Source organism: Acanthopagrus latus, chromosome 2, assembly GCF_904848185.1.
Source record: "Acanthopagrus latus isolate v.2019 chromosome 2, fAcaLat1.1, whole genome shotgun sequence".
In the NCBI taxonomy this organism is placed as follows: Eukaryota; Metazoa; Chordata; class Actinopteri; order Spariformes; family Sparidae; genus Acanthopagrus; species Acanthopagrus latus.
This window is the reverse complement of record NC_051040.1, coordinates 10,327,486-10,348,337: the sequence shown is the minus strand read 5'-3', so window position 1 is coordinate 10,348,337 and position 20,852 is coordinate 10,327,486. Positions and strand designations below refer to the sequence as shown.

The 20,852-nt window shown below is 38.7% G+C and overlaps 2 protein-coding genes across 2 annotated transcripts; both read right to left on the bottom strand.

Moving 5' to 3' along the window:
* Window positions 1–1,350: 1,350 nt before the first annotated feature.
* On the bottom strand, window positions 1,351–7,652 carry LOC119032799 (vacuolar protein sorting-associated protein 26B-like). Its single transcript, XM_037122356.1, has 6 exons — window positions 6,896–7,652; window positions 4,954–5,110; window positions 4,602–4,766; window positions 3,889–4,064; window positions 3,638–3,780; window positions 1,351–2,584 (listed from the first exon to the last, which is right to left on the bottom strand). The coding sequence occupies exons 1-6, from the start codon at window positions 7,116–7,118 to the stop codon at window positions 2,447–2,449; spliced, it is 1,002 nt and encodes a 333-aa protein (XP_036978251.1). The 5' UTR covers window positions 7,119–7,652; the 3' UTR covers window positions 1,351–2,446.
* A 1,882-nt stretch (window positions 7,653–9,534) lies between these two features.
* jam3a (junctional adhesion molecule 3a) lies at window positions 9,535–20,514 on the bottom strand. The gene is made up of 9 exons (XM_037087929.1): window positions 20,321–20,514; window positions 14,193–14,264; window positions 13,961–14,074; window positions 13,595–13,747; window positions 12,387–12,589; window positions 11,716–11,815; window positions 10,869–10,998; window positions 10,727–10,778; window positions 9,535–10,634 (listed from the first exon to the last, which is right to left on the bottom strand). The coding sequence occupies exons 1-9, from the start codon at window positions 20,367–20,369 to the stop codon at window positions 10,599–10,601; spliced, it is 909 nt and encodes a 302-aa protein (XP_036943824.1). The 5' UTR covers window positions 20,370–20,514; the 3' UTR covers window positions 9,535–10,598.
* Window positions 20,515–20,852: the final 338 nt, after the last annotated feature.

Below are 20,852 nucleotides of genomic sequence, written 5' to 3'. Positions count from 1 at the left end.
AAAAAGAAAATCTGGCAATCAATTTCTTACTTCTTAACTATCTAATCTTAAAACAAATAATGCCAAGATAATACTCCCTAATTCCTTATATTTTCATGCAGTTTCCTTGATTGATTCACATCCTGCTCAAAGACTTGTTCACATTATAAAAAATAACTGATAATAATTAAGGACTCTACATATTTGAGGAGCCTTTTTACCACACATTCATGTAATAATTCCTTTAATCAGTATTTTTTTCTTTCTCTGGAAACATCTGGTGTGCCAGCTGTGGGCAGCCCTGCTCTAGAGGTAGTAAAATGCATTTCATTATTGTGCTCTTTAGGCCCGTCTATCAGTAGCTTGATAGTAGCCTTGCCGTATCAAGCCCTCGCAGACTTGACGTGATGAGAGTGAACACGCCACAGTTTGTTCCACCGAAGTCCACGAGGTCACAGTCTGCGAGTCCAGAGGATGGCCATTTGGATTGTGATGTGATCTGGAACGTACCTAATGGGCTGTAATGTGTCTGTGCTCTCTGCAGCTCACTCGATGTGACGGGTCTTCTGCTGCAGAGGGGATCGAGAGTCAGAATAACAAGAAGAGCAGACTAATGTTTTACACTGGTACACAATGGTGCTTTCCATTACATATAGGTTTAATTTCTTGACACGTTTTCTAAATGATTGTAAACAAAAATCTTATTTGTTCAAAGGCAAATATTTGCAATGGCGCCACCAACAAAAATGTTAAATGTCACACTTGACAGACTCTGGTGTGCATGTGCGACTAAAACAATCCCACCCTGGAGCCCTGCTGGTATTTTTGGAACACTGCATTTGACATAATAGGTATTTAGAAATAATGTTTTTTCTGGCATACTAAAAAAAGAGCCTTTTGCCCTTTGATACTCTTGAGGATTTAGATATATTTCCTACATTTGTTTTTTGCTCTTTAAAGTGTTGATCAGTATTTCCCAAAGCTGAAGATTACATCTGCAAATATCCTGTTTTGTCCTCAACCCAAATACATTAACTTTACTGTCAGAGGAGTAAAAAAACCAAAACATATTCACATTTAAGCAGCTACATTCAGAGAATTCTCTTTAAAAAATGACTCAAACTAATTAATCACTAATTAAAATAGCAAATAATTCAATAGTTAGAAAGTAACTGATGAATTGTTGCAGCTCTATGAAGCTGCCACATTGTGTTAAATGGCTCTGTATATATGTATTTATTAGTATGATGCAGCCATTTTGATCTTTTTTTTTCATGTGGTGTTTTCATTATTTTGTCCACCCTGTCTTTTCAGGTTTATCATGTGCGTCACAAACACTCACTTCTACAAATACAACCAACACAACGAGACTGAGTTTTTCTCTTTTTTTTAATCCATTTGGCATCAATTTATTTAACTTTTCGGGGACAAGGAAGAATCGATTAGCATTTTGCAAAAGATAGATAGTTCTAATGTAACTTTTCTCTGGTTAAAAGACTAAAATTATGTTAGAGGCAGGAGGATCTCATTTGCTTGATACACATAGGCACAAATTTCATGTCTCTAATAAAGAGGATACAGAAGACTCCATACTATCAGACCATAGTACAACACTCTTTCCTAACAATACTGGAATGCTGAGGTAAAGCATATGAACATGAAAGGTCATTTTGTGGCACTGTGTACTGTATAATCAATGTACACACACACACACACTCACACACACACACACACACACACACTGGACCAGAGGACAGGATTAAAGGTTTTAGCTGGTCTTATTTACAGATAAAAAAAAAAAAAAGAAAAAAGAGTGTGGGATAATACTCAAGCCCTCTCGCTCAAAAAAAGGAAAAAGATTCCAGTTTTCCACCAATTCTTTTTTTTTGTTGTGCAAACAGAGAAAACACAAAGAGAGAAATATGTTCAGCAAGATATAGCAGTGCAAAGTTATCTCAGATTTCTTGACCTTACAACAGTGTTAGGAATGCATTCATTTAAGGTGGAATGTTGGAGATACATTTTTTTGTTGACAATTCATGACATTTCAGTTGCGTTAATTAAGAAATTAGAAATCAATTTATCTGGAAAAAGCGTTAGAGTGTAACCAACAGAAGGCTTAAAAATTCAAGAATTTCACATGAATGATTTTACACAGTTGACACGGCAACAGGTGATTAGTTTGATTCCCATAAAGAAAAAAAAAAGAAAGAAAAAAAGAACGCATTAATGAGGAAGGACAAGACCAGCAGCCTGAAGCCACCTCTGAATGCCTCATGCAAACTGTTTCAATGTTCACATACTGTAGTACTGTATGTCGGTCTCCCTTCTTCCTCCCAGCAGCGGCTACAAATAAAAAAAAAACAAAAAAAACAGCTGCTTCACCAGATGTTGTACAGTTGACAGGTACCTCCGACGCAGACGAGTCTTGAAAGAGCGGACTGGAGGGGGCAGCAGGCGGGCGGCTCTACCCGCTCTCCTCCTTCGCAGCCTGCTCCAGCGCGCTCTCTGAAGCCGCCGAGCCCTCGAACCTCTGAGAGGCGATGGCGGCCTGATGGGACATGCTCTTCCTCACCACGTCGCCTTTCCTCCACAGTGTGATTTCCTGCACAGGCCGGGGGGAGGGGCATGAAAAGTTTACATTCTATCGTCAACCACAGTGGATAACTTACTTTACAGTGAATTCAGGAACACTTAGCAACAATTAGCTCACAACAATTTATTTTGTGGAGCACTTGTGATTTTCTATGTAAATAAATACAATAAGCTTTTATTTATAACAAAATGTAATGCTATGCTGTATACTCCACAATGATTACGTTCAAACAAAAAACAAGACAACTCATACATTAATAAAAAGTTTACATGTATTGGCTTTTCACATCTTTATCAGAACTTGTGAAATGTATACAAATGCTGGATATTCGACAGTGATGTTTACTTTATCATACAACTTTCTCAGCAGTCATTTCTGTGCTGTATTGCTCACTATGGAGGTTCATCAATTACACTTGTGCTTTTTTCTGCGGTAAATTGTGTACTGCTAAAAAACTCAGTTTCATATTACATACTAGGTGTGTACAGTATGACAGTATGCTGTTTATGGCTGGAACTCACAATTAATTACATTATTTATTCATCAGTTCATTACTTTTTTGGTAAGCTGATTAACTGTTTAGTCTATAAGCCAAAAACGTAAAACAAAACAAACAAAAAAAACCAACATCCATCAAATTTCTTGTTTTCTCCAACTTGGAGTCCAAAAATATCAAATTTCAAGTGATGCAAAAGAGTGAAAAGCAGCTAACAATCACATTTGTGTGGTATGAACCAGCAAATGTTTGGCAGTTTTCCTAGAAAAATTACAATTACAATAAGTGATTTATCAAAAATGGATGCTGTATGTTTGCTGACCGACAATAAACTACAACCTCTAAACGCCACTGCCAGTCAAACTTAATGTTTTACTGTACTTTCCAGTTGAATGTTTCTCTTCCTCTCTCAGGTCTATTCCATGTTATATTAACTCAGTGTCTGTTAGGGCCAGGTATTACAGTTACATGGATTTTTCTTAACTCTGATAACTGCTCGACGTGTGGAATATTCAAATCAATGTCACACACGCAGACAAGAGGTCTGACTTTTATCAGAGGCCTACCTGTTGTTTGAAGTAGCGTCTCTCCTCCTCGTCGATCAGCACCAGGTTCAGGTAGTAGCGCACAGAGAACTTCTTGTTGATGTCTCGCATGGTGGGAGTCAGATCATAACCAGCCAGAAATAACCGGATGGGAATGGACTCGCCTGAAATGTGAAATACATTGTGACACTGGAGAACACTGATCTCATCTAAATAAAGAGATGCTTTGAGATTAAAATAACTGGCTGATATTATGAATGAGTGTTACTGACCCCTGACTGGAGCTCCGTCCATGATCTCATACTTGGCGATAGTGTCATTTTCATGATACACACTCGGGCCGGTGCCCGTTGTCTCACGCTTGATGATGTCGATCTCCATGTGCTTAATCTTAATCCTCACCAGCAGGAAATAGATTTTCCCCACAATCACATCTTTCAGATGGTACCTGATCAAAACACAGATGAAAAGAATAAAAGCTCCGAATAACACGTAACAAGTATAAGTTTAGCATTTGAGTATTTCTCCATTGTCACGACATTTTACACTGCCAACGGACTGCATGAAATCACTATTACAAATTAAATCGGCAACTTTTTGGACAATAAATTTAGCAAAAGTTGCAAAAACAAACAAACAAACAAACAAACAAAAAATACTGGTTTCAGCCTCTTAAATGTTTCCTTTGTCTTCAATTATATTGAGCTGAATATCTAAATTCTAGACACTTTAGGTCAACTTAGGCTCTAAGAACCAGCAAGCTGCTGACATTTCAAAGAGAAAACAATTAGTGAATTAATGATTGTCAGTTGCAGCAGTAAAATCTATGATGATCATGATAAAAATAGTCGATAATTATTTATCAAATAATTTAAAAAGCAAAATTAAACAACATTCTCTGGTTTCAGCTCTAAAATGTGAGGGTTGAAACAAATATCTACAGATTATAAGCAATAATGGTTTGTTGCAGCTCTACAAGTCTTACTTGGATTTGTTGTACTCAAACTCAATGTGGAGACAATCCTCAATACCAACTTCCATTTTAATGGAGGAGTTGAGTTCAGGGTAAGTGCTCAACGTGTGGACAACGATGTCCATCTCTTTACTGATGTCATTTAGTCTTCTGATCACCGTGGCACGAAGAAAATATCTGCAAACAGAACAAACAAAGACTGAAAACAGCACCGTTTCCACATTAGCAGATTTAACCCTTTACACACTATGCTATACAGTAAATGCAGTTTAAACATAACCTCATGACATGGGCAGGTTAAAGAGTGACACTTAACTGTCACTCATTTCACTGCTTATAAAGTTGAGTCAATGATCAAACTTACCTTAGCTTGACATTCTGGCCTGTGTACGACTCATACGGTTTTTCAACATGAGTGAACTCAAAGTCGAAGGTCTGCGACTGAGTTATTTCACCCGGCCTTGCGAGATCTTTCACCAGGGATACAAACTCATGGTGGTTTCCTCTGTCGTAATAGAGCTCTAAAAACAGAAAGACATCATCGACAAAAGCAACATAAGAGTTGCAGAATTTAAGGCTTTGCATAATATTTACACGTGTGATAAGATAAATACATCTGAAGTCTTTAAATCTCCTGTTGGGTAAATCTGAAATATACTGAGAGGGATTTTCCAAGTCTTCCCACAAGAGACTGTATGAAGATTATGAATGGGAAGGGCGATCAATAAGAGGGTAAGGGTTATATGGTTTTTTGTTTCTTTTGACTGAAGCGACAGTAGTCTACACTGTTGGGAAAGTAGGGCAGGGTCTTTAAAGATTGATCAGTAGCTCTTCAGAGAGCTCGTTGTTTGTCAAGTTTCTACAGCGACTCATCGTGCATCTTAAAAGGAGAGCATAACTACAGCTTAGTACATTAATTAAAAATGTAAATGTGTAGGCTGATATAAACTGACAGCTCTTGCTTCAAAATAACCCTTGGTGAACAGGATGAATCATATGTTTCCCATAATTTGGTTTTCTTCCACTTGCATGATTGTTAACTATGTGAAATTTTTTATTACATTAAAATATCACGGTGTAAACTGCAGTACCATTCTAGGTTAATTAGACTCTGTTAAATCCAAAACTAACCCAATTTTTGCTACTGTTTTTCCAGATTTTCCGGAACACGAGGGAACCCTGAGTTTCCCACAAACGTTCAATGTTAATTAAATCAAATCTGAAACTGGAGTCTTGATCTTGCAGCAAAGTGAATATTTTTTTTCATCCATGTTGTCAAAAGAGTGCCTCAGGATTCTGGTGACCCGTTTGGAAAAGTCATTTTTGTTTAAAAAAAAACAAACATTTTTTGGTTTGTCTTACGATGACATATTGCATCTATTTAAGGGGAAAATCAGATGCTTAGGCCTTGCTGATCAGTGTTTAGAGGGTACCATGTCACAAAAACAACGTGTTACAGTAATATAATTATCTTAGTGGTAATGGAGTACAATAAAGACCACACCATGATGACCATATCAATATATGCTCTGTGTGTGTTTAATACACAGTGTGTGTGTGACTGAAATGAGATGTATCCCGTAGGCCCGATGATGAAGCCTAATCCTGTGAGCACACTTTAATTTACATTCTTGAAATCGCACATGCCCATGCCTTCCTTGTTCTGTGGACTTAAATAAAAAGTTACATAGAAACAGATTTTTGTCTTGTCATGTCATTATAGGCTCCATCAAAGAAGGTAAAGGTCTATTGTGTTTCATATGACTAAGCCAACAATTAAAAATATTTATTCCTATCTCATAATATATCCAAACTTGATCCCTTGTCTGCCTGCTCATCCCTGTGTTTATGGCCATTTGTTTATTTAAACAGATCAAGGCTATATAATTGTTTGATACATGATACCCGGGCATTCTGTTGAAAGTAACTAAAAAGTAGTGTAATAATTAATACATTACACAAACAGTAATGTTGTACCATAAAACATTACTGTAAAATGAAGGTAACTAGTAACATGTAATATATTGCATTTTGAAAGCAACTTGGCCAACAGTGTTGTGGATACATCTAATGTTATGAATCTTTGGATCCTCTGCTGCAATTCATTTTACCATGAACACCTTAAGGGGGTTGGAATAATTTAGGGTTGTATCCTGCTATTGTTTTAAGATAACTTGTGTACAGTCCCTAATTGAACAGGCTTTTTCAAGCTAAACTTGACTGTGTGTGCGTCCTGTATGAAGTCATTAGTGGACATACTGTATGTTTACATGTTAACAGTGTCATTAAGTGTATTTTCCACCTACCTATTTGGCCAACAAACTCAATTTTGATGCCCTGGTGCTCCAGCCTCTTCCCTGGGTTCTTCAGTGTCACGTTCACCTTCCCACTGACAGTCTCGCCATCGTAAAAAAGAAAATATTTATCTTTCTTCCCATCCTCAGTCTTGTGCTCAGCCTTCTTCCTCGTCTCAGCGTCATTCAGGACCACGTCGATTTCTGCACTTTGTCCAAAGCTGAAGAAACTCATCGTAACGCTGCGTACGTAAACTCTTTATATAGATGTGACTGTGGCTTGTTAGCAAAAGAAAAAACACACACAGCCCCTCAACAAACCCTGCTAATGTCTCACCAAGTAGAAAACACAGACATACACTCACAGTAAGGCCTGCAGGTTGTGCAACCTCAGTTCCCCCTCGGAGCACAAAACACACTATAAACCATGAAAAAAGTCGACGGTATTTGACAGAGAGCTCCACATTAGCTACATGTCCATACTCATTTCTAACGACGAAGCTAAATAGCGATACGACGGCACAGCGACAACGCACGATAAAACGTCCATCAGCAAATTAGCCGTTTCTTTTTCGTTTTCCTTCCGCTGACCTAAATGTCTCCGATAAACAGTCTGCACTGGCTACAAACTAGTCTGCGTCGTGATGGACACACTCCTGGCCGTGTGGATATCTTTTACATGTTTGTTTTCTGTAGGAAAAGACGGTTGAGTGTTGTCAAACGATCAGGATGTACGCCATCTGCATTGGGTCAACTGCTTCCGGGTGGAAGTTTTTCAAAATAGAGGTTAAAAGAGGAAGGTGTTTCGGGCTGGTTGCTCCAAACCGGAAGTGATAGGGTTTTATAGTCAAAAAAACACATATCTTCACTGTGATCTTTGAGTTTTCCTTTTTAATGTGTGTACAGGAAAGACCAGTGGTGAAATATGATAATAGTTACTCCAAAGGACTACTGCAGTTAAAGGGTAACTCCACCAATCTAACACATTAAAATGTGTTTCAAGGTCTTGGGATGGACTCCAGCATGGGTCAAGAAATGGGATGAATCCTTTTTTGGCTCCGGAGAAAGCTGCATGTTATTTTCTGTGTTTATTTATTCATTTATTTAATGATTTTTCATTATGTACTAACTAAAGCAAAACAAACAATGTCATGAATATATAAAATACAAGTTAATAACAGAGCTATGGAAGTTGAGAATGGCCATGGACTTTTCTTTTTTTTTTATGCACTGTTATCTCATGATACCAACTTATTATCTGGTTATCTCGATATAACAAAGATTGTTTTCTTGTGTTAACAAATTAATTAATTATGCGTTCCGTAATATTAAATTAATTAATAAACATTTGATTACTTTTCACATTACATTGCAAAGTTAACATTAGCCTGTATTAACGTTACCTTAGCTGAAGCAGCCAGATAGGAGTTTGTCAGCCTCTCATCTGCTAACTGGTAGCCCCTAAACAAACCCTGTCAAGTAAACAAACTAGCATGAAGTGTAACTTACCAGTAGCCTACAGCTACAGCCAATCTTTGTTATATCGAGATAGCGAAATAAATTAATTCGCTACCACAGGAAAACAATCTTTGTTATATTGAGATAACAAAATAAATTAATTCGCTACCACGGGAAAACGATCTTTGTTATATCGAGATAACGAAGTAAATTAATTCGCTACCACGGGAAAACAATCTTTGTTATATCGACATAACAAAATAAATGAATTCGCTATCACGGGAAAACAATCTTTGTTATATCGAGATAACTAAATAAATGAATTCGCTACCACGGGAAAACAATCTTTGTTATATCGAGATAACGAAATAAATGAATTCGCTATCATGGGAAAACAATCTTTGTTATATCGAGATAACAAAATAAATTAATTCGCTATCACGGGAAAACAATCTTTGTTATATCGAGATAACGGAATAAATTAATTCGCTATCACGGGAAAACAATCTTTGTTATATCGAGATAATGAAATAAATTAATTCGTTACAACGGGAAAACAATCTTTGCTATATCGAGATAACGAAATAAATTAATTCGTTATCATGAGAAAACAATCTTTGTTATATCGAGATAACGAGATAATAAGTCGTTATCAAGAGATAACAGTGTGTAATAAAGAAGAAAAATCCATGGCTGTTCTCGGCTTCCGTAAAGAGCCACAGGGAGTTCTCAAATAAATACATTAAACAAGAAGCACAAATTTAAATAATTTGCAGCTTTCCATTAATTACCTACGGAAGCTAAAATGCTGTTTCCATAGTAATGCATCAATAAATCCAGTAAAAAAAATGTCCACGCTTCCACATGAGTGCTTTTACTTTTGATACCTGACGTACATTTTATTGAAAACACTTACTTGTAATACTGCTGTAAAGTGTCTCAAGTATATGCTTCTTCCATCACTGAGTAAGACATGTTGAGACTCTATATAGTTGAAAATACTTATCCAAAAACACATTTCTTATAGTATCCACTTGCCACCGTTCGATTATTTTCATGTACTTTTCTCAGAATCATGTTACACAGATCAAATCTGACAATACACTCCCATCCTAAACCACACGAAACATTTGAGTCTCCACAACTTTAACAGTTCAAATGTATTTTAATAGTAACAAAATAACATGAACATATAACAGTAATATCAAATGAACAGTGGACATTTTACAACAGTTCCTGAGTTGTTACACAAATCATTGACACTCATGTTTGAAATGACAGCCTCAACACTGCAGAAACACACACAACGGTAAATACTGTAAATTTATTTCCAACGACAGTTTTATTGCATATTTACAATAAGGTATGGGTGTGCAATGTATGAAAATCAAAAGATCAAAAAATGTATGTATCTCTGTACATTAAATACTGAGTCAAAACTGGACAATATGTCCAATACTCAAAATAATTAGTAAAGCACAGAAGGTCACTTAGACACAGAAACAGCACTCTAAAAATCATACTTCACCACCTTTATAGTACATATTGACTTTGCAGCATAGTGGGATATATGTTGTTCGAATTCACAGGTTACTCATACATACTTGTTATCATCTGTAAATATAACAAAGGCTGATAAATTGTGCCTTATGAGTCTGAGCTCAGCAGCCTCTTACAGTCTGCTGCTTATTGCCTGTATAACTACAGTATGTACAAAAACAAGTTTCAACTCTTCCCCACATGAAACAAAATAAAGAATATGTTTATCTTATGAACAAAGACAATGTTAAAGTACCTTTGTAAAACAATTTCAGTGTACTCAGTAAAAAGTTTCAGAGTTACAAAAGAGGATTTTGTCCAAAAAATCGTGAAGGAATGTGGCTTCCAGCGTCCTTTGCGATGACACCATGGACCAAATATCAAATTCCACAGCTTTGTAATGGTTCTGTTGTGTAATAAACGTGACATAAACGAAAATGAACCAAGTAACGAGTAAAAATCAAAACAATAATTTACCCGGAAACTTATACTGACAGAGACCAAAATAAAAAACGCTCTTACGTTATAAAAAACATGAAACAGTGCCACAAAATGATACTAAAATTACTTTGGCAAGTTGGTTGATTTGATTTTTATGTGCATCAGAGAAGAATGTGCCATGTTACACCTCAAACTTTACCGTCTGGAGGATCGTTGTAGCAAGTTAACCTCAACAGTTCTTGTTTTTTTTTTTTTTGCTTTTTGTTTGTCTCAGCTGTCAAATGATGAATGAAGACTTGTGGCGAAAATGACCCTGTGAAAGACAGGAATAAGAGAATTAGCATGGAGAACTCCTCCTGTGATAGCTTCCTCTATTCATGTGTATGTTTGGCAAATTTTCTTTACCTCATCTGCATCACCATATTCAACACCATCAGTCTGTGCTGGCCAGTTGTAACTGAAACAAACAAAGACATGCGTAATAACAAGGTAAAATTAAAATCAGTTTAACGTACGGTCTATTTTGAGAGATATAGTTCATACTCACTTATTTTCATTGTGACCTTTTTTGGAGAAGCAGCCACGTCTCAGGGAATGACAAATGGAAGCAGCCAAACAGAAGAAAACAATCACTGCGCCAAACGACTTGAGGAAAATCCCAAGGATGTCCACGTCATCTGCAACAATACACAGAGACGATATCTTAACAGACTTAGGTGACAGATAACAGGTACTGCATTTTATGTTCTTGCATATTTTGCTCCCATTTATTTTTCATGGCACTGAAACCATCGCTTGATTAATGATGGAGCTGATTGTCAGATAAATTTGAGTCTGTAATCAGACGTACATCTGCAGTCCTAGTTCTATTAGACTGTTTTAAAACCAAAACTAACACAACATTTGCAGGAATTTCTGATTATAAAAGACTTTTGCAGCACATACTCAGTTTCCCGCAAATATTTATTCTTATTAAATCGAATCTTATGTTGGCTGCAGTTCAACAGATAACATGAAAGAGTGGGAACAGCTGCTTCATTCTTATCTCTGCTCTCTTCTGTCTTTTACGTTCTGTCAACTACAATGCTCCTTATGAACACAGTAAACACAACAACGCCTGAGCTCATTACCCAGCTGTTTCCCATTCGTCATTAATTGTTCCAGTACAGCGATTACCTGCCCAACCTGCCTGCACTTGTTGGCCAGATGTACCTGCCAGACTCTGAAGTAAAGTTTGCTTTTTTCCGTGCCTGTTCCACCCTTTTAAATCTCGTTTTGGTAGCATTTCTCCAGACACAGTACAGACACCAACATAAACTTTGTTCTTCTCTAAAAACAAAAAGAGTTTCAGAAGTGGCCTGTCAAAACACTGACTCAGCCTTTCAGACACTCACAGACTTCCATCATTTGTGGGGGACACTGTGCGTGCCCTGCATCGTTCTTTGCCTGGCAGTAGTACTCCCCTGCGTCCTCCTTCCTCACTCTTCGAAATTTCTGAGGAGATATATTTAGAAGTGACACATTGCATTGTCAACAAAATGCTAAAGAGATGCCTGGCTGTGAATACATTTTGTACATTTTTGTCTTGTGACATTTTACGGTATTGACTTGAAATGTACTGGACAACGTGGTTGAATGTCTTCCAACGTGTAGGGCTTTTTAATCAGTTATTATCTTGTTAAAACACACTACATCGGATTTGAATGCAACATTATCCTCCTTTCTCACACCAGATTTTATTTTGGTGTCCTCACTTGCCATCTCCATACGCTTCGATTAATCCTGGTATTAGTCATACGATGGTTAAGGTTTTATTCAGATTAAGCTGCTCACATTTACATCTGATAAACTGTAATTGAGTAACCTTGATGCTAAAGAGTCCAACCAACTATGTCGGAGGAAAATCTGAATTCTAATAATAATGTAGTAATCTTGTAATATTACTATTGCTAGTTGCTATGCTTTTACTGAGTCTACTGAGATGATGAAAACTATCATATAATAAACTGTATACTCAGTATTTAATGTACAAATGCAGGCAAGGCTATGTTCCTGTGTTTCTTACCAGTCCTCCGGTGTCGGGGTTGATGCTGTAAGATGAGTTGACCAGCTTCGGGCTGATTTTAGGGTCCTGAGGAAGCTCCTCATTGTTGTGGAACCAGCGGTACTGGGGAGCAGGGAATCCCTCGTTCTCCAGACATCGCAGTTCTGTTGATGTTCCAACTGTGACGGCCTCTGGCACGCTGCACCGTGGCACCACAGGCTTCACTGCACAAAGACAGAGTCCAAATCAGATTTTGTTATTGATTTAACTTTTACACATTTTTTCATTTATTTGATTATTAACTTGACGTGTAAATTTGTCTAACTTAAGAAACATTCATTTAGTAGATCGCTTAGTAGAAACTGAAGTATTGCCATGAAGAAATAGTCTGACATTTTAGGAAATTCACTTATTTTTTTTTTCTTGCCAACAGTTAAAAGAGAAGATTGATACCTCTCTTATATCTCTCCAGTACCTATGAGGTTACAGCCAGAAGCCTTGTGTAGCACTAAGACTGGAAATACTTCAAGTAACTTAAGATTAATTTACATAGCACTTTTCAAAAACAAAATAGAAATTACAGAACAGAAATAACATCCAGTAGATATTAGTTAGTAATCACAAGAGACACAAATAACTATATTGACACTCAGAAATGTAGTCAGGAGCATCATTATATTGAGCCTGATAGGAAATAACCAAGATTGTATATTGCATTTTAAACTCTGGAAACAGGCTGAGGACTTGAGGAAGTCACTTCACCCGGACAAGAAATAATCTGGCACAGAACTCCTGCTAAAATCTCTCTTCTTACTTTGCAAAGATGCAAATAACAGTGCTCCCAAAATGTCAAACTATTCCTTTAAAATATCATAACCAGAACCAGGAAGGCATGCCAAATAATCGCAATGTCACCAGTTCAACTCCATCTGGCGAGCTTTGTTGCAAGTAACCCTACCCCCCCATTTCCTGTCTGCCTTCTTCACTGCACAATAAAGGCAAAGATGCCATAAAAGTAATCATGAACAAAAAACAACCAATAATATATTTACAAACTAGAAATTCCTTCCATGGCAATATAAAGACAAAGAAAAGGCAACTGAAAATTAGATTTCTAACATTATTAATCGGTTTAATGCACAATAATGTAAATGTACATGTTCTGTAAATCACAGTCAATCCTTGACCAGTCACTGATCCATACAGGGCACCCCCTCACTATACAGTACCTCTTACTGCAAGACTAATAAGTATTTCATCAAAGTCCCTTTGATCATCGATGGCGGCCACCTCGCAGCGGTACTCTGCAGTGTCTGATCGGGTGGTGTTGAAGATCAGGATGTTGGCCGGCTCTCTGAGCTGAGCTCTGTGCTCCAAGTCCCCTTTTGAGAGAGAGAGAGAGAGAGAAGAGAAAAAAACACTTTACAATTGCTCATTCACATACACAGTGTGACTTCACAGTTGAGGAAAACAGGATTCCATGCCAAGTTCTTTCAAGGTACTATTCATTCAGCTGAGCTTTGAGTGCTGACACATTACTTTGAAATGCTGTGGTATAACTGGTTGAGGGGGTTTTCAAACAGAAAGTGTTTTACCTGATATCCTATTTTGAAAGTACACATAGCTGGGAACACCATTCTTAATCTTTTTCCACTCAATCCTTGGGTTGTTTGTCGAGATGGACTCTATTAAACAGGTCAGCTCAATGGCTGTGAAGAAAACAGAGTGCTGTGTGAGACCAGGAGCAAGCATCCCAAATCACGAAAAGAAAAGCTACTTTGGCTAAATAGGTTAGAGTGAGGTTAGAGTGATTTTGCAGCAACTTACGCTCAAACTCATTTGCCCACACAATCTTGTCTGTGGTTCGGAGGATTACCCCAAGAGATGATGGGATGTGACCTGCAGAGAGAGAGGAAAAAAACAAAGGGCACTAAATGCTGAGTAACCCTGATGGTACACACAAACATTTCATTAGTAGACATTATCAACTGGGCATGTTGCCTAATAAACAGCGGATTAGCAGAGTGATAAATATAGAACCTCTCAGAGAGGGTGAGAGCATTTGGAATCTGAATTAGGGGCAACATATTTCATTAATTACTGTACTTCACATTTCTCTTTGAGAAGATTAACACCTGGGGGCAATGTGTACATTTTTTACATGCATATTTAATGTGTGGCATGTACTGCTTTTAGCTACAATGACTCCTGAGAGGACTTTAATATTTGATTCAGGTAATTTATGGTGGTTGATTGGATAATAATTTGGCTGAAAGAGGACAAGTTCTAAATGTTAAGTTGCTGCAATAAAAACATTATAGGAGAGCCTGTAAATATCCGGACAGTGAGACATTTTTACTGGGGTTAGAACTTTAATCCACCGCGCTGCATTTTAAGTGAGACCCTGACTGACAAAGTGCTGACTTTCAGTTTTTTCGTGTAAGGGTGTTGACACACCCTGGAGAGACTGTGTAGGAGGACTTTTATGCCTGGTCCCTCCAGTTTTAGGACAGTGCAGCAGGACAATATCATAAGCATATAAAAAAGGCAGTCAAGCAGTTTTTTAAGGGCCTGAGTCAATCACCCGAGCTCAATCCAAGTGAGAATTTGTGTCACTTGCTGAAGACAGGCAAGGCAAAAAGCTTGGAAACAAGTCAAGACTGCAGTACAGCCATTCATAAACACTTCCAAATTAATTGTATTGATTTTATTTGACTTCATATTAGTTAATTTAGCTCAGCATTGCTTGGTATCGACAGATACGTTTCCTTAACCACTGGCTCTTATTCTGAGAAGGAAAACTGGAAAAAGAAGTAAAAATAGAGACAATCTTTTCAGACACCAAGTGAATGTGTGATTTCTGTCAAAAACAAGCCTGACGTTACAATATGAGCATCTGCATCGTGCAAGTGTGTTTGGGTGACAATGTGCCTCTGAGCAATGGCTTGATTTGGTCGATGATGATGTGTCACTCATTAGAGGAAAGAGCTGCCATTTCTCTAACAAATACTCTCATATCGTCTCAAACATTACATCAGTTTTGTTTGATCCTTCCTGTTGCCGTTTGCCTCCGTTGTTTTGGTGAAAGAGCTCCCAAGCTAAATTGTGACACTAATTTGCGCTGAGGTTTGCAGAATAAATAATTCATCAAGATCCCCGAACAAAACAAACCAGGAGCACAAAAATAACTAAACAGTGGGAATGTGCTTAAATTCGAGGCACATTTAATCATCCGCCTCGATTTCCCCCGGCACAAACAACACATGAGATGTACTTATTTTGAGTTCCCTGCTTGAGTACACTCCTTTAAGCAATCAGTGTTATTTTATAAATGTCACATTTTAATGGCAACAGGCATAATTCACAAAATTTAGCCAAATTCAGCAAGCAGAATGCCAATTTATGTGGAAAATGAGCGTGTACAGAGCAAGGGGTGTGCAAGAACAAATTAGGAAATGTGAAAATTACAATTTCTGATGAACACGTTATTCCGCGCTGTGCCCGATTTTAGATGCTGAGGATAAATAAGGATGCTTCCACCTTCCTCTGGTACCCTACACTCAATCTATAACGTCTGCGAGACGTGCAAATTCAATAATTGCTGGGTACACATGCGACTAACAGCACCCATGCTGAGTAATGAAGGCATTCCTGCTCGCTGTAAGAAGGTTTTCAAATGAAGGCTGAACGGGATAATAACAATTATCTGAGCAGGCCTTTAATACTGCAAGACATCCTCTCCCGTTTGCCCCGGGGCACTGTGCTCTCTGACTAACTCTGAAGAATTTATTCAAGGCAGCCTCGTTACCGCACGAGTGACCCTGAGAGGTACAGTAGGTAGCACGTAGCTGACGTTCGGCCCTGACAGTGATAAAAACATGGGTCCTGCCAAAGCATCCGGTCATACGAGCACAGCTGCGGACACTGATGGGATCTGACTCCCAGGTCTCAGCTTCCGTCTCTGTTGCTGACTTTCCCACCCTGTACATCAAGAGCTATTTTTAGCTGCGGCTGTGACTGGACATCCTGAGAGACACAAGCTCGACCAACAAACGCTCCCTCGGCATATGCACGTACCGGCTACCGAGCCCTAAAACCACTCTTTGAGGTGCTTCGTACATGGTGGAGCAGAGAGTTTAGGGCTCAATCGCGAAGCTTTCAAGTGCAGTAAAGGGAACTAATTTATAGAAAGATGTTGGCTACAATCTGCTACATCATTTCAGGGGTTACAACATGACACTGCGTAGTGGGTTATTCAAAGTTTACAGGAAAAGATTAATTTAATTAAAACTTGCTGAAGTCCATTTGTTTTTGTAAAGCACTCTGTCACACTGATAAAAGGTCCTTGGAGGGGGAGTGACCTTTGTTACATTTTACCCTCCCCCTCTTCGGTCTTTGGCCAAACATTTCCAAATAACAGATTAAAAAAAGGCTGCATGCGTAATAATAGATACTATGCTTACAAGCGGTGTGCACACCAACCCTTAAATCAGAAAAAGAGTGTAGTGATTGCATGTGTTGACATGATTCTTAAAAAAGGAAAAGTAGGCCGTGGGAAAGAATAACCACAAACAATTAGGACAATGTGTACCTAATTACTAATACAGACATAGAATAAAAGCATCCACACAACAATGGATGGGCCCCTGGTGACACAATGTAGGTTCATGAGAAGACAATATTTCTGAATTATGGAAAATAATCTCAGCGCTTGCTGGAAAGCAAACAGAGGCTTGTTTTTAATCCCTGTGTTATTGTAATGCATAGACAAAGTAGGTCTATAGTCTGCTCTGAGAGAAACGTGCTCTTTAATAGTCACATTCTCCAATCCTCTTATGCGCTAAATATGAAGACAAGCACCCCATCCCTGCAACAAACAAAAATGTTGAACCAGTGTATCTATAAAAAGCTTCTTTCCCAGACATTCCAATGCAGTCGCTGTAAATATGCTGAAGGCAGAGTTTGCTGAGAGCCACGTGGAGAGACCCGAGGACCGCTGGGATTTAAAGCATACTGGTGTGACTGTGTAATAACAACTAATCACTCCAGTAGATCAGAATGAGACAGTCGTGTTGTCATAAGCACATGAGGGAAATGTAGGAAAGGGACACATGAACTGGATTTTCCCCTTTTGTTTTGATGACCACATCAGTGACGCCAGTGAAGAAAAAGTCCCTGACAAGGGTCTTCAATGTTTTTCCGGATGGATCCCCTACTACCTATACTGTATAAAATTCAGTTACATTTTAAACTGGGCCCATGATAACCTGTAGAGTGGTGTAACCAAGTTGGCAGCAGTTGTAAAACGTGTGCTAATGTTAGGCGAGTTAGTCTCACACTCTGAAAAGTCTCCAGTGGTTTCTGAGATGGTGGGTATGTCAAAATCTTACGATGAAAGGAACAAAGAACCATGACTAGACTATCAACAATGTTGTGTAGCATGTTTATGTTTTTAAACAAATCTACTAATAATACAAGGGATTCATGTTGATGTGTATTTTCTGTGATATTCAACTAAATAAATATATATTTTCAAAGTAGAATGGCACTCAGTAGAGCACATACCTCTGCCAAGGCCAAACACTTTATGGCCATTTATCACTCTTAATTTTTCTGTTTTACCAAAATCTAAAATAATCAGATTTGGATCCAAATTTTAACACTGACATTTTTGCAATATCACCCATCCTCCAGCCAACTTTTGTGGAAACCCGTTCAGCAGTTTTTGTCTAATCCTGTCAAGGAACCAACTAATAAACGGGCACGAGTGAACATGACTTGGCCCTCCTGCTGGAACTCTGAGTACCGTACCCCCTACAGATTGAAGACCCAGACATAATGTAGCTGCAGCAGGTCTAATCTGGATTACATGGTTTCTAACATACAAAATATGTCAGGCTAAATTTTGTGGGAAAAATGCTTAAAGATTTTTTTAAAAAAAAGAAAAAGAAAAAGAAAAAAAAGCAATGTGATGGAAAGGTGGAGCCATCAAGAACATGGAGTCTAAGGTTTGAATACATCACTCAGCATACACTAAAGCTGGCCTCAGCCCCTTAAGTATGAAGATTTGCTGCTTTTCTTTGCTGCATATGACTGCGTTAACGTCGTCAATCTTTGTGTTTTGGTTGAATAAAACAAGTAATTTGTACACATTTTTTTCACAGCCATATTTCTGGAGATGCAACAATTAATCAATTAAAGGACCTATTACACACCAGTACGACAACTGACACTTTGGGATTGAAGGACGGGTCGGCCGCCATCCCAAAGTGCAATTTTTTGATGAGTTGAGAATGAGACTCAAAAGACTTTTTTTTTTTACAAATAGGACCTTTAATTAATTAGTTGTCAACAATTAAATCAATCCTTTGTTGTTGTTTTTTTTGTGTTTTTTGTGTTTTTTTTGGTTTTTTTACAATTCTATGAAAGTAAACTGATTATCTGTGGGTGGTGGATGGAATAAGACATTTGAGGATGTCATCTTTGGCTGCAAGAAACACCGATTGACATCCTCTTGACATTTATGAGACCGAACAAATCGAATGACGAGGAAAATAATTAAGTAGTCATCGTTAGTTGCAGCCTTACATTTTTCACTTTTTTCTGACATTTTATGGACACAATGATTCACTAAATTAATGGACAATCAATGACAAAACAATTAAGTATACACTTTTATACATTTTTCAACCTTGAAGCCACACACAAATCAGAATCAGAGGAGGACGGCGAGTTCTTTATTTAAACAAAATCATTTATGCACCAGCTCATCCACGTTATACAAAGCGTGGATTAAACAATGTTTAAAACTGATTAATATGCATTACTTTATACCTAAAGGCTGTCTAAAACTTGAGGGCACGATTAACTATTAACATTAACCTAAAAAAAAAACCCAACTTAATTTCACTCAGTGCTCCTACAACTGTGGTGGTGAGCCACATCCAACCACTGCATCCACCGTAATGTCAGCGCTGAGTTTCAGAGCCAAAACACACTGAATAATAGACGAAGCTTTTGCCCGTCAGTCGCTTACTCATTCGATTCACACTTGCAGGGAGGACCTGGGTAAAAAGTTCAACACTTAACTGATGCAGTCTGCCATTTGGAAAATGACCCAGTCCGCTGCCAGTTTTGCACCCAGCAGCAGGGTGACCTCCCACTAAGTGCACGCCAGGGCGGATGCAACATATCACCAGTAAAACCCATCTGTATTGATCTGATCAGAAAGCTCCAGCTGTTTTCTGGAGAGGGGATGATGAAGGATGCCCTGGCTGACTCCTGATTGTCTGCCCCCACTGCCATCAATCATCACATGACCACCAAAGGTCATTACACACACTTATCAAATCCAGTACTTGGACGGTGTTCAAGCGAGGCATTTTGAACTCACTGGCTTGTGTGGTTTAACAGATGCATGTTGTTTCAGATGCTTGTAGATAGTCGTATGTCCTCCTGAGTAGCGTTTGCTTTGGTTTTTAACGCGGTAAACGTCCTCGTAATTACTAGCCTGTGACACATACGCACATGAGCTGATGTCGATGCTCGGTTAAATGTTCTTACTGTAGAGAATTACAGCGAGTATTGACATTAAAGCTCTTCAATATGCTGCTCTCAGCGTTAGCATACACACACATTTCTAGGCGTTAAAACGTGACGGTTGCTCTCCCAACTACGTAATTTTCCAGGTTCGACTCGCACAGCCTCGACGTGACGTTACTGTTGAGGAAGACGACAACAATAAAACGCCACAACACACACGGCGACACGGCTCTCCTGACCGTCCCCAAACCTGTTTGTGTCAAGCTAACGTCTGCTGTTGTAACGTTAGCACTGACAGCAGCTCGCTCGCAGGTTGTCATCTTCACTAACGGTACTTCGTTAAGTGCCCGGGCGCCGATGTGAAAGCGCGGTGAGAGATGGAGGAGGGGGAGGAAAGAGGGAAAAGAACTTACCTAAGCTGGCGTAAAGAACAAAACAAGCCACGAGTCGCACAATCGCCATCTTGCAGCGTCTAATTTACGGGCTCGCAGCAGCAGAGTCAGCAGCACCTCAGAGAGGTGGCGTTGTGAGGATGGAGGCAGAGCAGACTGGTGGATGTTGCCATCGACGAGTTTCCATAGCTACAAGTACTGTTGGGGGGACGAGCCCTGAGAGCGGGCTGGCAGGCGAGGGGCGGGGCCAGCGGCGTAGGCGCCTCCCCCTCTCCCTCTCTCCTCTTCCAAAACCATTACAGGAGGAAGATTTTAGATAAGTACAGAAAAGCTTACCACACACAACAAAAATACACAATTACCAGTGAAAGTCCGCTTTTGTCTCATACTAATCACTCCAGTAGATTATGAGGCAGTCACGTTGTCATAAGCATATGCAGGGGAAATGTAAGAAAGGGACACGTGAACTGGGTTTCCCTCTAAACTGCAGGATAGGAGATAAAGTTGGTTTATTGCAGGGGGATCCATCTTTAGATATTATATCATATTATAT

Excerpts from the sequence above, each read along its gene's own strand:
- LOC119032799 (XM_037122356.1), bottom strand. The coding sequence starts at position 7,118 with ATGAGTTTCTTCAGCTTTGGACAAAGTGCAGAAATCGACGTGGTCCTG. Across the intron at positions 4,767-4,953 it reads GGCCAGAATGTCAAGCTAAG|ATATTTTCTTCGTGCCACGG; the intron begins GTAAGTTTGATC and ends TTCTGTTTGCAG. Across the intron at positions 2,585-3,637 it reads GACGCTACTTCAAACAACAG|GAAATCACACTGTGGAGGAA; the intron begins GTAGGCCTCTGA and ends CGGCCTGTGCAG.
- jam3a (XM_037087929.1), bottom strand. The coding sequence starts at position 20,369 with ATGGCGATTGTGCGACTCGTGGCTTGTTTTGTTCTTTACGCCAGCTTA. Across the intron at positions 14,075-14,192 it reads GTGGGCAAATGAGTTTGAGC|CCATTGAGCTGACCTGTTTA; the intron begins GTAAGTTGCTGC and ends TTTTCTTCACAG. Across the intron at positions 13,748-13,960 it reads CTTTCAAAATAGGATATCAG|GGGACTTGGAGCACAGAGCT; the intron begins GTAAAACACTTT and ends CTCTCTCAAAAG.